Consider the following 15,998-nt stretch of genomic DNA (forward strand, 5'->3'; position numbering starts at 1 on the left):
TAATAGTAATATAGATATTTTATACAACATGTTATATAAGAGATCACTATAAATAGAATAGCTTTAAACAAAATAATCAAATCAAAATTTGTATTTGTAAACAGCAAGAGTGTTATATGCTAATATTATGTGTAACTACTCATTGGATAATGAATGCAATATAATACATTGATTTATTGGCTAAAGAAAAAAAATTATATCCTTCAATTTGAACAATCCGAAATTTTTCTCATTTTTTTGAATTGCATATATATGAATTTGCAATTGAGTGATATCAGCGAGAAACTTATATGCACGTTTAACTTTATCAGATTTCAAATGAAAACATGGATTTCATTGATTGTTTTTCAATACGAGCTCAACAAAAATGATACAAAGATGAATAAATAGTAGTGCCCCTAAAAACAAGGTAAAAAACAAAAAATTAGCAACAATATACTTAATTTCGGCCAATATGGTGAAAAGTGAATATGTCAAAAACATTTACTCCATCATCTTGTTATCTGTACCTCACGACAGACGAATATAAAGAGATATCAATTTCCAAAATTTTACCAAAAAGAGATTAGGCCTAATTTTTACGGCCAATCTTTATTATTTGTTACACAGATGCTAGATCCACTACTCCCCAAAACAATTCATTTTTTGAATGGCCCTGTTTTTTAGGCCTTCATTTTATGAAAAATGCCAATATTATACGAATCTTAATATATTTATTTTTTTGTTCTCAATAAAGGTATTCAAAAGTCAATATAAACCGTTCAAAATTGAGAGGAAACTCATTGAGAGGCTCGGAATTCGAGTAGTGAGGAAGGGTAAATTTTGAGAGCCAAAATTTCAAATCCTCTCAATATTTCAAAGCCCTTCTACTTAGATTTTGTGACTACCTTAGATACGATACTAAGCATAAATAACAAAGTATATGAAAATCTAAACTATAAATAACGTAATTATCGGGGAAAATTTCCATAAGATTGTGTTGTTTGTTATAATGAACATCACACATTTTAACAAACATGCACATAATAGATTTTCAAACGGAATTTTGAATAAGGTGAATGTTCCTTATTGTAATCCATTGAATGAAGCCTTAAATCATATAAAATCGCAAACCTTGAAACTTATATCATTCGATTAAACTAATAATTTCATCGGAAATTCCACATACATGGAGATTTACCATCAATGACATAAGATATTATACAATAATCGATTTATTTTTCAAATTCAATACTTTATTAACACAAAGAACAATAAATCTATAGGCAATTGTAATTTCAAGTACTAGCAACTACGAATTATATTTCCATTTAATTCGAATTCATATAAATATATCATAGAAATCACTCAAATTGAACAGATTCGATTTTAAATGCGTTTTTTCAATTTACATACAAAGGTAAAATACAAATTGCATAGATCATACTTTGATTACGTTGATATAAAAAGGCAAGATTATTAAATTTGGATGTATATCCTTATTATTTCCAAAATTATAATATAGTTTTATTTTTACATTGTTTGCTGAATAAACAATACTTTTTAGGTAATAATATTTATTTTTTTTGTAATTGAGACATTTTGGAATAATTACATTAGAATATCTAATGCTTAACTATAAATATATTTATTCCCGTTCTAATCTAACTAATAGACTATTTCATTCCATAACTTTGATATTCAATACAATTTATAAGCATTTAAGGCGTTATCACAATATAAATGAGTTTTAATATATAATATTTATCTATTTGTATACTATTACACAATAAAAAAGCATTTTTGGTGGAAATGAAATATATTATACTTAAATGAACAAATTTAATCATTAATACAGGATAGATTTGCAATAAGTGTACTAATCTATACAACATATTGAAGAATTGCATAATATTTATATAATAATCAATAATCAATTTTTATATAATCTTCAGACTTCATCATCAAGATAAAGTATGATAGTATGGAGTATGCTCTGATGAGTGGTATACATAGAAGTCCCAGATAATGATTTTTCTCAAAAAAGCGTCACTTTTGGTGAAATTTTGGTTTTGGTCACGCCCGTAACAAAAATTTTGGTCTTCCCTCGTATCGAACACTTGAATCCAAAACAATTATATTCATCTATGATCAATGAATCATAGTTAATACATTTCATTGTTTATTGATAGATTTTTTTTTGAGGGAAACCCGGTTGTCTCTCAATTGCGATGTCAAGGATTATCGCGATGCCATGGAATTATCCTCCGGGACAATCCAGGGATCATCGTCTTGTTGGCATCATAGATCTAGAACCCGGCACGCAGTGGGCTAATGTGTCAAAATATTTCAAACATTATCGAATAGAGCGTTACCATTTCTTCGGAACCCAAGGTATAGTTCAATTCTCGACTGCTGACGAAGCAATTAGGTTTGTTAATGACAAAAAATATTACATTCCTGAGCTTCGTGCGACTGTAACTATATCTCCCATTCCATCAATCGTTGCTCCCAGCCCATCACAGAGAAAGTCAGTCAGATCTCAGGTTATATGTATCCAAGTCATACGTTTGCGATGCTATTTGGGAATCCATGATATATATGACGAATGCTCTCATTTTGGCATTGTCGAAAAAATCATCTGTTTTGAAAAACAAGGCAAATTCGCACTTGTACAAATGCAGACTGTGGAACAAGCAGCGCTAGTTTTGGCTAACCTTACAATTCCAAATCGATACGCACCTTCATTTGAGTTACGTGTCCAATATTCCAAAAATGCAAATATAGTTATACAATTCAACAACTCAAAGAGCTTTGATTTCACTTTGCCGGGAGCAAAAGAACAATTTGAATTGGTCAAAGAAGGTTTAACAAATGAAATACCATTCTTTGAACCAGAACCGTCGCCAGATATACCAAAATCATTTGACTTTGTCCGTCCGGTCCAATTTGATCCAGCTTACGGAAATTCGTTAACAACAACAGGACTTCCACCAAGAAAAGCCAGCTTTGCACGCAACATATTCCAGCAATACGGAATTGTCCTCAAAGTTAAAGTTATTCTTAAGCAAAACGAATGTACAACTCATATTCAGATGAGAAACGCTTTCTATGCTAGATTAGCTTTAACAAACTTGAATTCAATGACATTCAACGGCAAGAAGATCGATGTTGACCTTTCCACGCGAAGAGATGTCCATCCTGAGACAAATGAATCGAAAAATCAAGTTGACTACCAAGAATACAACGCAGAGCAAGACGACCCAGATCTCCCGGTATTCCTTGAGATGTGGAATCCATCAATATACGTGGGAGTTCGTCCAAAGTCCTTTAATCTCAAACAATTTGCTGAATCTTCCGGAGCCGAGTATATTTTGTCTTCAAACTTCTTGAAATTCCCTTCAATAGATGCTGCTACAGAGTTTATCGGTGCAAATAGTCTCCAAACAATTTCAGGAAAGTTTATCACTCTTTATTACGCGAAACCGCCAGATGTTAATCTGACTCATCCTCAATCACTTGTTATGTAAAATATTATTGTTTTAATTTTTATATAAATTACGGATTTTCTTTTCCTAATTTTACACTTTTGCAATAATTAGGGATGCGTTAAACACGCCATTTGACCGGGCGTACATTTTTTTTGTTCGCCCAAAAATTTCGCCATTTGAGAAATTCAAAAATTAAAAATAAAATTTTAATCTTGATTTTTTTATTTTCGTGATTTTTTTGAAACTTACATAAGCGATGAAATACTTTTTTTTAAGTAATCGTTTATTATATATAAATATATCTTAATAAATTTAATTCCTTAAGGTAGAGCGTGTTCAAATTTAAAATCTCATACAATATTTTCTTAATGGCGCATTTTTCTGAGGTCGCCCAAATAAAGGCGAATTCAAAATTGAGAACTCCAAGGCGTATGGCGAGTATTCAAAAAGTACGCCACTTACAAAATATTGAATGCGGATTATCAATTTTTTGGCGTGTTCAATTTCAAATTTTGATATTTATGTTTATTTTATTCAGTATAATGCTAAGAATTAAAATATAAAATTCATAGAATTTTTTCTTTGAAAATATTTTACATTTTTATTAGACCACTCCTAGACTAGTCATCAGGTTATCCTCAGATCATCCTCAGACTACTCCTTATCAGATTACTCATCATTCTCAGACTACTCCTTAGACCCCTCCTCATCAGACTACTCCTCAGATCTTCCTCATAAGACTCCTCCTCAGATCTTCCTCCTGAGACTACTCTTCAGACTACTCCTTAGAGTCCTCCTCATCAGACTAGTCCTAAGACTAGTCCTCAGACTCCTCCTCAGATTATCCTCAGACCCCTCCTCAGATTATCCTCAGACTCCTCCTCAGATTATCCTCAGACTCCTCCTCAGATTATCCTCAGACCCCTCCTCAGATTATCCTCAAACTCCTCCTCAGATTATCCTCAGACTACTCCTGAAACTACTCCTCAGATTATCCTCAGACTCCTCCTCAGATTATCCTCAGACCCTCCTCAGATTATCCTCAAACTCCTCCTCAGCTTATCCTCAGACTAGTCCTCAGACTACTCCTGAAACTACTCCTCAGATTATCCTCAGACTCCTCCTCAGATTATCCTCAAACTACTCCTCAAACTCCTCCTCAGATTATCCTCAAACTCCTCAGACTACTCCTCGGTCTAATCCTCAGACTCCTCCTCAGATTATCCTCAAACTCCTCAGATTATCCTCAGACTCCTCAAATTATCCTCAGACAACTCCTGAAACTACTCCTCAGACAACTCCTCAGATTATCCTCAAACTCCTCAGATTATCCTCAAACTCCTCAGACTACTCCTCAAACTCCTCAGACTACTCCTCAAACTCCTCAGACTACTCCTCAAACTCCTCAGATTATCCTCAAACTCCTCAGATTATCCTCAAACTACTCCTCGGTCTAATCCTCAGACTCCTCCTCAGATTATCCTCAGATTATCACTTTACATATATATATCGATAACTAAATAATTACTTATTATACTTTCTTTATTTTTTTTAATTTTAAAATAATATTAATATATCTTTCTACGTTTAATGATGAAAAGAGAAAGAGGAGTAAAAAGAGGAAAGAGAAAAGAAAGAGAGAGAGAGGAAAAAAAAAGAGAAAGAAAGAAAGAAAAAAAAAGGACGGCGATAATTTTGTATTGTTTTGTTATTCGGCCGAATGGCGGCTACTTCGTACCCGCCATTCGGCCCCAAAAATGGCGTATTATTCTATTTTTAAACGGTCATGGCGTAAAACCGTCGCATCCCTATGCAATAATTACACATTGGATAGATGAAAAAAATCGAGAACATGAAAGCCAAACAATTATTCAAGCACTTTATCATATCGCTTCAATTGTTTTTCTTTTTATTACATTTTCCTAAAAAATATCTCGGAAAATTTCAACTTATAAGCAACGAAATCTTAATTGCTAACATAATGACAAATTATTTATATACAAACAATAGCTAAAAGCTGATAAATAACTATATCGTATTCTGAAGTATAGGAATTGTAGGTGTTACATGTATTGGTCTTGTTTTCTCTTTTATAACGGAGTGTCCAGATCGTATTTTCGGGAATCTCCAAGAATTTACGGAAATGTTGGATATTGAATTTCTTCTGATATCAAAAGTTCCGCAAGGAATGACATCGAAGAAAACAGCATCTTGTCTTTTTACAAAATCGGCTGGATAGAATGCTTCATAGCAGATCTTGTCGTTCAATATTAGATATCCGCATTTATTCTTGTAATCTGAATAGTTTGAGGAGCTAAAAACCGTAATTACATCATCTCCGTGTTTGCACTCTATACCGTTAAAAACGCATTGATGCCCTCGAATAATGCAACTAAAATTGTTTAATTGTAGAAACTCTTTAGTTGCTTCTGCATTAAATTGACATCTTAATCCTCTATTATTTGGTGCAAATTTTTCTTCGGAATCTACAGGATCTGACCATAGTAGGTCATTCACTATATCACAGGATTCAAGAGTAGGGACTTGTATGGACTTAATATCGATTAAAAATTTAGCATGTTGAGAAATGCCACCATGAACACAGAAAATGTCTTTCTGAACAATGGCAACAAATGGAAAAAGGGCGAAAACATCATTGAAAAGATCCCAAAGAATAGATTGACCATACATTGAAGCAACATTTAAGTGAAAGCCATATTTAACGTTGATTTCTGCAACTTCGTGATTTCCTCTTAATAATGTCACTGAATTTGGATAAAGTACTCGAAATGTAAGAAGAAGTACTATCACTTCTAAAGAATATTGACCTCTATCAACATAATCACCTAGAAAAACATACTTTTGAGTATTTGGTTGTCCACATTTTTTAATAATGCGAAGCAGGTCATGTAAATTTCCATGTAAATCGCCAACTATTACAACATTGTCATTTATATTAACAACGGGTGTAGGCTTAGAGTAAGTCTTAAGCGCTTCATTTATTAAATCTTTGAGTGTTGATTCTTGAAATTTAGGAATCGGAATAGTGTCACCAACTGTAGTCATTTCTGATACTTCAACTCCAAAGAGTTGCTTAAAGGAACTGTAAATTAAATCAACACTTTTCATGAATATTATTTATGTAAATTTTTCAATTTCATATTCTCAAAATTCAAAATACTACCAAAACATTAATGTTTTTAATTTTTTTTATTTTAATGTCATTTTGATTAGAATCTTGTATGTATTTTGATATGCTCTCAAAACCACAGAATACAAATTTGAAGGGGTTATTTTTTGAAAGAAATTTGGTGATTATAAAGTAGACACAATAGGTTATTTTAAATATATGATTTATCATAAAAGTGACTTTTAGCCAAATGTTGAATTTTTATGTTTATAGTATTTATTTAAAATAAACTCTATGAAGTTCACAAAAAATTCAATTTTGCTTGTAAAGAATTCAATCTTATCGTAATTTGGGCTGATATTCAAAGAAAAAATTATCGAAGATGTTTTTAAGTGATTTTTGCTCGACTTCTGCTAAAAATAAATAATTTTAGAATTGCTCCGATGAATTAGGGTATGTTTGTGAAATTGATATCAAAATTGTCATCACTTACATTCCAGAGTTAACTTAAACATTACACCACCTAAGGGACAATTATAATTAACATTAACTGCTGATTTTTATGTCTTTCAAAATTAATTGAATCTTTGTTTTTTTATATTTGTTATTGTTTCTATTGGAATTTTTATTTGTAAGAAATATGAAAGATTATAATTATGGATATGATCTATTATTAACGATTTTCAAAATCTTGAATAGAATTTATTGTTTCAATGAGAGAGGGTCAAAGTTGCTATTTGTCACTTTTCCACAAGAATATAATGGGGAAAAAGTTATCATATAGTTGATCTCATTCACTGAGGTGAGAGATGCATGTAGTGTAATGTTATAAACAGTGGGATTGCTGCTATAAGTCCTAGGTTTGAGACCCATTGGCTTCATTTTTCTCTTTTTTATTGACGTAAACTATTCAATTTTTGTGTTCTCCATTTAAATTTCAGAATTTTTTTTGCAGATTTCACGCTACATTCGAAGTTACCTTTTGTAACAACCACCACTGCCTACGAAAGACGAAAGTGTGTCACGATTTCACCCGGAAATCCGACGGTTGTTTAAGAGTAAGCACTTTTGGCACCTACTCTTGTTTCAATCAAATTTTTATTTGATCAACATAACCATCCTTGATCAATGTAATCATCAACGTATTTTAATTTGATGAACACAACTTTGAAAATTCAACCATTCAGGTCAAAAAGAAATATTTAATAGGATACACATTTACGAATCCAATTCTTACTTAAAAATTAATTGAATTATTAACCCATTATCGTGTTCGATTTTAAAAACGAATTCAAATACATTTCTTTATTCCACAACCCTAATAATTGAAATTATTGTAAATGTTACGAAGTGTAACTTTCATAAAATCATAAACAAAATTGTGAGATTCTAACGTTCAGAAGTTAACAAAAGTGGCGGCTTTTTTCATTTACGCCCTAATAATAAATTAACTAAAATCATTAACTAATTAAATTTTTCAAATTGGAGATTCTATATTCTATCAATTGAAATTTTCAAAATTCACAAATAATTCAACAACATTTAGATTTCCTCAATTACTCTTTGAATTAATTTACATTCATTCCTTTTATAGTAATTCCCAATTAGCAACACCCTGTCATTCATCTCATTTTCGTTAGGTGACTTTCTTCCTTTTTTAAAATTCTTTTCAATGTTTTTTCAATATTCTTTTTAGGATTGCCTTTTAAAGAAGCTCCTAGCGAATTTTCAATCAATTCTATTATATTTTCAAACAATATTTTTTTCATTTTTTATTTAAAATATTTTTTCCCAAACTTCTAATTTCTATAAATTTTTAACGATTTTTCATTTTAAATATGTATTTGATGATATTTTGATTTAATTCTTATAGTATTCCTCAAAATACAATTGATGAAACAAATAATTTTCATATTCAAATTTACAATGATAATTTAAACATTTTATCATCCTTAATTTTAATTTTTTAGATTATATTTTTCCAATTTTTCCTCTTAAAGTAAGGATTTTTTTGCTTGTTGATGACAGATGTTAAATTTATGCAATTATACATCTATTTACATCATAACAATAAAAACTTTTTGCTCATTTCGAATTGACATTTCAAGCTTTTTCTTAGTTTAATCAAACATAATTTGTTTCTTTGACAATGTTACCCAATTTATTTTGATGTTATTTCCTTTACCTTTTATATTCTACACTCTCACTATTGTTCGAACATTTTCACCGAATAAATATTTTGTTTACTTATCATGTTCTCTTTGATTTTATAAATTTCGAAATAAAATTTCAGAACCGCAACAAGGCTGGACATTCAATAAATTGCGAACATAAATCACTATGACTATAAATCCATTATTATTTGCTTATTAATAGATTGAATAGACTCACAAATCTGAATCACCTGACTGAAATTGTCTATAAAGGTATTCAAAAAATTCTGAAGTTATTCAATCTTTATGATTCATTAAATTATATTCAAATAGCATAAACTATTTTTTTAAACTAATATTCAATTTTGTTGTTCTCTTTATTTATACACATCTGTTTAGGGATTAGCCAAATCACGCTATCTCCAGGCTATCCCCAGACACTTGATATCCCTGTTGATGGCGTTCAACTTTTTGTAACAACAAGTTCAATTTTTTATTTTCCAGATATCTCATTAATAGATGCAACTGATCATACTAAAGTCATGCTTCAGTCACAGTCCCTCACAGTAAAACCTAAGGACAATTCAGCCATTTCAATAACCATCGGAGTTTTGAATACTCCCTCTGGATCATGTCAATGGGAAGTTATTTACGATAAATATTATCGTTTAGCCAAAAGTGATATGTCTAATAATAACCTCAAATGTATAGCATTCTTTGCACCAATTCCTGTTAATGTAAATTATATGATAAGAACCGTAGATATAGATACCGATGATAAAGTTTATATATATTCAAATAATAACAATCTTCAATACACTATGGAATCTTCAGATTCTTACTCATATGTTACGAATTCTTTTGCATTATTTTATCGAACTGACAGCTATTTAGTGTCGGGCTCAATTACAGTTTATGATCAAGATCTCTTCTCTTCCCCTGGAGATTATGCCCTTGAAGTAACAAACAACTTAACCTTGAATATTTTACCTCTTTATTACTTGATTGTTCATAACTCGGAAGACTTTAAAGTCACAACTTCGAAACCAGTTACCAATTTTCAAAACGGTTCATATTATTTCCCAGAATTATCTCGGTTCGTTTTAGAGTCATTAGATAAGGCTCGTACTGCATATATAACAGTAATAAAGCCACCACTTCTCGATTGCAACAGAATCCTTATCTACGATGGCTTTGAAGCAACTTTTGCTTTAAATGCTTCAGAATATAGCTCAGATTGCTTTATTCTATCAGCCCCTTATATCGTAGATTATAGTCTCTACTCAATGAACTTCACTGGTGAGGTAGAAATCTATAATTCAAACGGAGATTATGTTTCGAATCTTACTTCATCATCTGGGTTCATCTGCCGTGGTTCTACAGTGTTTTTCCAGATAACATTCAATATTGAGCCAAAGGAAGGAACTGTTGGCCTTCAAAATACTCAGATTATTTCCGCAATTTTCGAAAACGAAGAATTCAACAATAACTTTTCGACACCTTTGACAACAATCCAAGGAAAAACATACAGCGGCACTTACAACAGATTTATAACTGGATTTTATGAATATTATATTCCAAAATCTGGTTCAACTCTCAATTTCAAGCGCTATTCCTTATATATATTCCATAACCCATCACTCTTCACTGCTACAGGCTCCAGATACTCATTTCTTGGGGAAGGATCTTCTGTTTTGAATATAACAGACTACGATTACTCAGCTACGATCAAACCACTTACAGACATCAATGTCCTTAACATCAGTGTTCTCAACTACAAAGATTTGGTGTTATTCAGCCAGTGCAATTCTGTAGACGTTGTCAGTGTTTCTTCCTCATTAGAGAATCACTTTGTTACTTCTTATTCTAGCGGCGACTTCGCTGGCAAGACAATTAATTTCACAATCCAACAAAATCAGAGAATTTGCATTTGGTACGCTTCATCATCGCCCTTTTCAATTTCTGCATATTCCGATGGCTTGTATGAGACAAACGCATTCATTTTCCAGCTTTTATCCAAAGCAAGTTACTCAACTCCATATTATTCAAGTTTGATCCACTCCAGGGCCATCTTTTCTCGATGGACAACAGGGGACATCATTGATGGATCGGATGACGGAGGTGCTTCTGTTTCTGCAAAGAAAACTCTGCAAAAAGACGTAAATGAAACAGGAGGAATCTTCAGAGGAACAAGAAGTTACATGGACTTCCCATTTGCAAACTACAGAGATACTTCCAACTCGGTTTTGAACCTCGGACCAAGTGAATCCAAACTGAATTTCACTACTGCTCCAACAAATGCACCAGGAGGACTTTCTGGAGTTCACATATTCCTAATTGTACTTGCAGTGATTGTTGTAGTAGTTGTTTGCGTAGTAGTTGTATGCTTAGTTCACAGATCCAACCAATCAAAGGCGGAAATGAACAAAAAGTTCAACTCAGACAAAGGTGATGAACTATCTGATGTAGAGGACAAAGAAACTCAACAGACTGGGTACATGTCTGGAACTCCTTCTCCTCAAAGCTCTGCTGCAACTACTACTACTGGTCATAACTCTGCAACTTCTACTGTGAATAGCACGGGAGTTGTTCCGGCTGATCCAAACTTGAGGGTGTGGAATCCGTACGAGATTTCGCCGACTACAACAACTAATGAAAAATAGTTTTGTTTATTCATGATATTGTTTCGTTAGTTGCTATTGTTAATTGTTCTATTTATAAATATAAGTTCTGTTTGTTTTATTTTTCTTATCGATGCTTCCTTCCTAAATAGAAATGTTTTTTTTTAGATCATAATATGATCAAAATTAAATTATGATTGACATGCGCAATTGACAAATTTTTCTTGGAAACAGAATGTATTAGAAATTATATCTTTAAAAAGCCTGATGCATGATTTCATGAAAATTTACTATAAACAACGGGCCGAATAATTTGGAATACCATAAGAATCAGCTCTAAAAATGTATCCATCTATGAATTGTATTATATATCAAAACTGTGGAGAAAAATATCATCGAGTTTTTTTTTTTACAAAATATATCAAACAGTTTACTAGAATATAAATGAATTAATATGCATCTTTAGATCGAAGGAATGCAATTATGTACTCATCTTTTGCTTCCGAAAGAGGAGTTTCTCCATTTTTGCCTGTGGCATTTACATCAGCTCCTTTTTCAACCAAAATTTCGCAAATCTTCAAATTTGTTCCTCCTGATGCAAGATGTAAAGGAGTTAATCCATTTTCTGCTGCAGCTGCTACATCCGCGTTATGATTCAGAAGGAGTTCAACAATATCTTGAGCCTCATTCATGCAGGAGTAATGTAATGGTGTGTAATCGTAAGAAGATATCGCATTTGGATTTGCTCCGTTTTCTAATAAGGTTTTGCAGGCTTCGTATTGTTTGGAGAGAACTGCTACGTGAAGGGGAGTATTCATATGAGAATCTCGTGTGCTAATGACTTCAGGATCTTCTTTTATGCATTCAAGAACTCGAATATGGTCTCCTTTCTTGCATGCAGTAAATATATCATCTAAAAATAGCGATGTACTATCGAAATCATTATTTTTCGCTTGAGTTGTATCGGAAAGGGATAATAAAAATGGATTTTCATTTTCTTCGTTATCACTTTCAGCTTCCGAATTTAAATAACTGATGATTGGGCATTGGTTGAATATTTTAAGTAAACTTTTTGCTCTTTTTTCATCTAATGGATCAACTCGAAGATATTTCAACAAAACAATTGATTGCAACCCGAAATTTTGAACGCAATGTTTCAAAAAATTCTTGCCAGAAGAATATGAAATGGGCTTTGTTTGTTTCGAGATTATTCTTTCTAAAACATCTAATTGTAAGACTAAAAAGATCTGAGAATTGATATATTCTTCTAAGTTAGAGGCTATTTCATTTTCGTATGAATTTGTATCATAGCCAAGAGATAAACTGTCAAGAAAACTCAAGAGGAGGCTCATTTTGTCACTTTTATCAAACTTGGACTAATTTTGATTTGACTGGAGTTTATTAAGTCATTTTGTGATCAACTAGTATTACATAATTATTCTTGAATTATTTTCTCAAAATATGCAATAAAAAGTTGAACTTTTGGATATTTATAATTCTCTAAATATTTTTATTATAAGAATTTTCATAAAAAATGATATTTTTCTCAAAATTATTAATCATTTGTTAACAATTTACTCGAGAGCATTTTTAAAGACTTACCAATAGTAATGCAAAATATATTTGGGTTTTATTGCTAATGCATTCAAAAATTTTGCTTGCATTCAATTTAATTATTCGAAAAAGATTATTCAAAAGATAATTGATGTTTCTAAATAAAATATCAAATATTGTTTAAATTATTTTTTGAAAAGAATTCAATTTTGTTAACATTCAATATTTTTATTTCCAACGTTGAAGAAATTCCAATACTATACTATGTAAAAATGAATTTCCAAACCATAATTTGAATTTCAATATCATTCAACATGAAACCTATTCCAATTCGACTAGCAAACAAGCCAGACACTTTAAAGCAACCGTCAAGCAATACATTCTTCAATGAATTTAAGAAACTGCTTGCGCAGTGGAAAAATGGTCCTTCTACTATCGGAAGGACTTATCCTCTCCCAATATTTGAAGAAAATCAGATTCTTAAACTTTTAGCTGATGTTAAAGAAATATTGAAAATACAACCACCATTAATTAAACGAACTCCTGGCATAATTATAATAGGCGATCTTCACGGGAATCTTCTAAATTTATTGCAAATATTTGCCACTCATGGACTTCCACCATTACAAAAATACATTTTCCTTGGAAACTATGTTAATTTTGGAGAATTTTCACTTGAAGTTGTTATTTTTCTTTTCACACTCTTATATATGTTTCCATCTTTCATAACTCTCCTGAGAGGTTCATGCGAATTTTATATTGCCAAGGGAGAAAGAACGCTTACCTCAAATATTGAACAATTCTACGGGGCAGAATCATCTCTAAAAACAGAGTTTATGGAAACATTCAACTATTTGCCTTTAGCTGCACAAATTTCGAACAATGTTTTATGTGGACGTTCAAGTTTATTTACAAAATATGATACAATCAAGGAGATATATCAGGAATCACTTCCAATCCCATATGTTTTAGATCAAAACAAAGCATTTTTTGCAGGTTTTGCAAGCATTACCCCGACAGATGAGACATTATCTCAATTTATGGAAAATAATGGCTTAGATTATATCATTTTTGGTGGCAAAAACGTTGGTACAGGCATTGAAAAGATCAACGATGAAACATGTTTTGCTCTCTCCGCAGACTCTTATATAGGTTATGCAGGAATAATTAATTTCGTTGGTAATCAGCCTCCTTTTTCACTTGTCTTTACAACTGACTCCATGCTGCTCAGAGAAGTCACTCTTTTTGAAAATATTCAATCAAATCACATATCAAAGATCAGACCGGTTATAAGGTCCATCAAACCGGAAAGAAGACAACTAGTACAGCCAGTAAACCATCAAGGTGTCCCAGGTATGAGCAAATTACCATGCTTATCACCACAACCTCTTAATCTTGGAAAAAACGGATGGGCTATGAAAAGCCATTAACTTATATTATCGTTTATATGTTTTCTAATTGAAAAAAAATAATTGTTTAATGTGCTTTAATTAATTTCTTATTATTAGTTTTGATTAAATATCTATTGCCATTTAGTTCCAAAATATAGTCGGAAATATTGTACATTCTCATCTATTATTCATTCTCATCTAAATAAAAAAATTTTCTGAGTTCAGTTAACAAATAGCGTCATATAATGATCTCTAACCATTCAGTACCATCGATCAAAATTAATGATAGTTGAGTTCGGATTAATTAGAATTTGGATCATAATTGTTTGAGCTTGCAGAAACAAATGATACATTTAAAAAAAAAAAAAAAAAAAAAAAAAAAAAAAAGAGGTAGTGGGGCTTCCAGGCACTTCGTGCCCTCTAGCCCCTAAGAAATTTTGCCAAAAAGAATTTATATAGATTAAAATTAAAATTTTTATTCTGAAATCTTTCTTCTTAGTCTTCGCTTCTTTCCTTCTCCTCTTCTTCTGAAATTTCTTCTTCATCATCATTTGTTATAGGGTCTCCAACATATCCGGCAATGAAGATACGGATGTGTTGGTTGAATGGTGTATGGAGAGAGAACTTGGAGTTTCCAACAAATTGGAATTCGCAGTCCAATTTGAGCTGTGCTGAGGAGGAGGTAAACTCGGCTATTTTAAGCGGCTCAAGTCCTTGACGAACATTATATAGAGAAACACTTTGACCGAATGTAACCCTTTCAGGCTCAACCATAGCAATAGTTGAAATTACGTGAAGAAAGTCTTCATAGAATTGTTTTGGTTGTATTGTGAATGTCTTAGCAAGCTTTCCTTGAGGAACATCTACATAGAACTTGAAATGTTGTTCCTTTCCGTGTTCTTGAAGTTCTTCAATCCAATTATATGTAAGCGGATAAGGATGAAACAGTTTCAGACGTGCGTATAGACTTCTTTGCTGTCTGGGACCGAATGTTTGAATAAACTCGTCACAGAACTGTAAACCAATGATATTTGCTGTATAAGGAAGCAATTTGAAGAAGAATTCTGAAAGGTTTGTTGGATTTTGAACATTATCTTCAAATTTTTTGACGGCTTCAATAATATCATTGTAGAAATCTGAATAGTCATTTGTGTCTTGAATGCTTAAGTTTTGTGGGTAATTCTTCATGAATTGTTCGAGTCTCTTGACTGCGTCCTTACGAATATCGCTTTCTTTTATTTCTGGTTCTACCAAATATTCTTCTTCTTCTTCATGAGTAAGTACAATTGGAATTGTGTTATATACGAAAACGATAAAAACAGTTTGACAGAAAAGTGACAACTTTACGTGTCAAAAATATAAAAAGTGATATTTTATTCATCATTATCTTCTTCATAATTTATTTCATATTCTTCGTCTTACCAACAAAAGATGGGAATGTGAACAATTGCGGGCAATTTTTAGCCATTTTGGCTTGGAACTAGAGCCTGCGAGGTACATGGATAGTATCAGTACCTCACAGGCTCTAGTTCTCTATATGGCGCCGAGAAATTTTGGTGAAATGTGGTCGCATTTCACCAAAATTTTTTCGGCGCCATAGGATGAATTGGAGGGTGAGAGATATTATTTCATACAATACTACTCTCACCCTCCAATTCCCAGCCAAAATGGCTAAAAAT

The 15,998-nt window shown here is 31.9% G+C and overlaps 6 protein-coding genes across 6 annotated transcripts, besides 2 other annotated features; 3 read left to right on the forward strand and 3 right to left on the reverse strand.

The window, feature by feature from the left end:
* Positions 1 to 2,193: 2,193 nt before the first annotated feature.
* TVAGG3_0631150 (uncharacterized protein) lies at positions 2,194 to 3,752 on the forward strand (the record flags this gene model as incomplete). Its single annotated transcript, XM_001327868.2, has 1 exon — positions 2,211 to 3,509. One exon carries the CDS (start codon positions 2,211 to 2,213, stop codon positions 3,507 to 3,509), a length of 1,299 nt encoding a protein of 432 aa, XP_001327903.1.
* A 1,688-nt stretch (positions 3,753 to 5,440) lies between these two features.
* TVAGG3_0631160 (phosphoprotein phosphatase protein) lies at positions 5,441 to 6,623 on the reverse strand (the record flags this gene model as incomplete). The annotated part of the gene is made up of 1 exon (XM_001327869.1): positions 5,499 to 6,599. The coding sequence occupies one exon, from the start codon at positions 6,597 to 6,599 to the stop codon at positions 5,499 to 5,501; it is 1,101 nt and encodes a 366-aa protein (XP_001327904.1).
* Positions 6,624 to 9,295: 2,672 nt separating this feature from the next.
* On the forward strand, positions 9,296 to 11,416 carry TVAGG3_0631170 (uncharacterized protein; the record flags this gene model as incomplete). The annotated part of the gene is made up of 1 exon (XM_001327870.1): positions 9,296 to 11,416. The coding sequence occupies one exon, from the start codon at positions 9,296 to 9,298 to the stop codon at positions 11,414 to 11,416; it is 2,121 nt and encodes a 706-aa protein (XP_001327905.1).
* A 361-nt stretch (positions 11,417 to 11,777) lies between these two features.
* Positions 11,778 to 12,731, reverse strand: TVAGG3_0631180 (integrin-mediated signaling pathway; the record flags this gene model as incomplete). The annotated part of the gene is made up of 1 exon (XM_001327871.1): positions 11,824 to 12,726. One exon carries the CDS (start codon positions 12,724 to 12,726, stop codon positions 11,824 to 11,826), a length of 903 nt encoding a protein of 300 aa, XP_001327906.1.
* Positions 12,732 to 13,242: 511 nt separating this feature from the next.
* TVAGG3_0631190 (phosphoprotein phosphatase protein) lies at positions 13,243 to 14,448 on the forward strand (the record flags this gene model as incomplete). Its single annotated transcript, XM_001327872.1, has 1 exon — positions 13,243 to 14,358. The coding sequence occupies one exon, from the start codon at positions 13,243 to 13,245 to the stop codon at positions 14,356 to 14,358; it is 1,116 nt and encodes a 371-aa protein (XP_001327907.1).
* A 366-nt stretch (positions 14,449 to 14,814) lies between these two features.
* TVAGG3_0631200 (attachment subunit-related family) lies at positions 14,815 to 15,507 on the reverse strand (the record flags this gene model as incomplete). Its single annotated transcript, XM_051240812.1, has 1 exon — positions 14,815 to 15,507. The coding sequence occupies one exon, from the start codon at positions 15,505 to 15,507 to the stop codon at positions 14,815 to 14,817; it is 693 nt and encodes a 230-aa protein (XP_051087399.1).
* Positions 15,508 to 15,614: 107 nt separating this feature from the next.
* Positions 15,615 to 15,676: a mobile genetic element.
* Positions 15,677 to 15,796: 120 nt separating this feature from the next.
* Positions 15,797 to 15,905: a mobile genetic element.
* The last annotated feature ends 93 nt before the right edge of the window (positions 15,906 to 15,998 follow it).

Source organism: Trichomonas vaginalis, chromosome III (genome assembly GCF_026262505.1).
Source record: "Trichomonas vaginalis G3 chromosome III, whole genome shotgun sequence".
Classification (NCBI taxonomy): Eukaryota; Parabasalia; order Trichomonadida; family Trichomonadidae; genus Trichomonas; species Trichomonas vaginalis.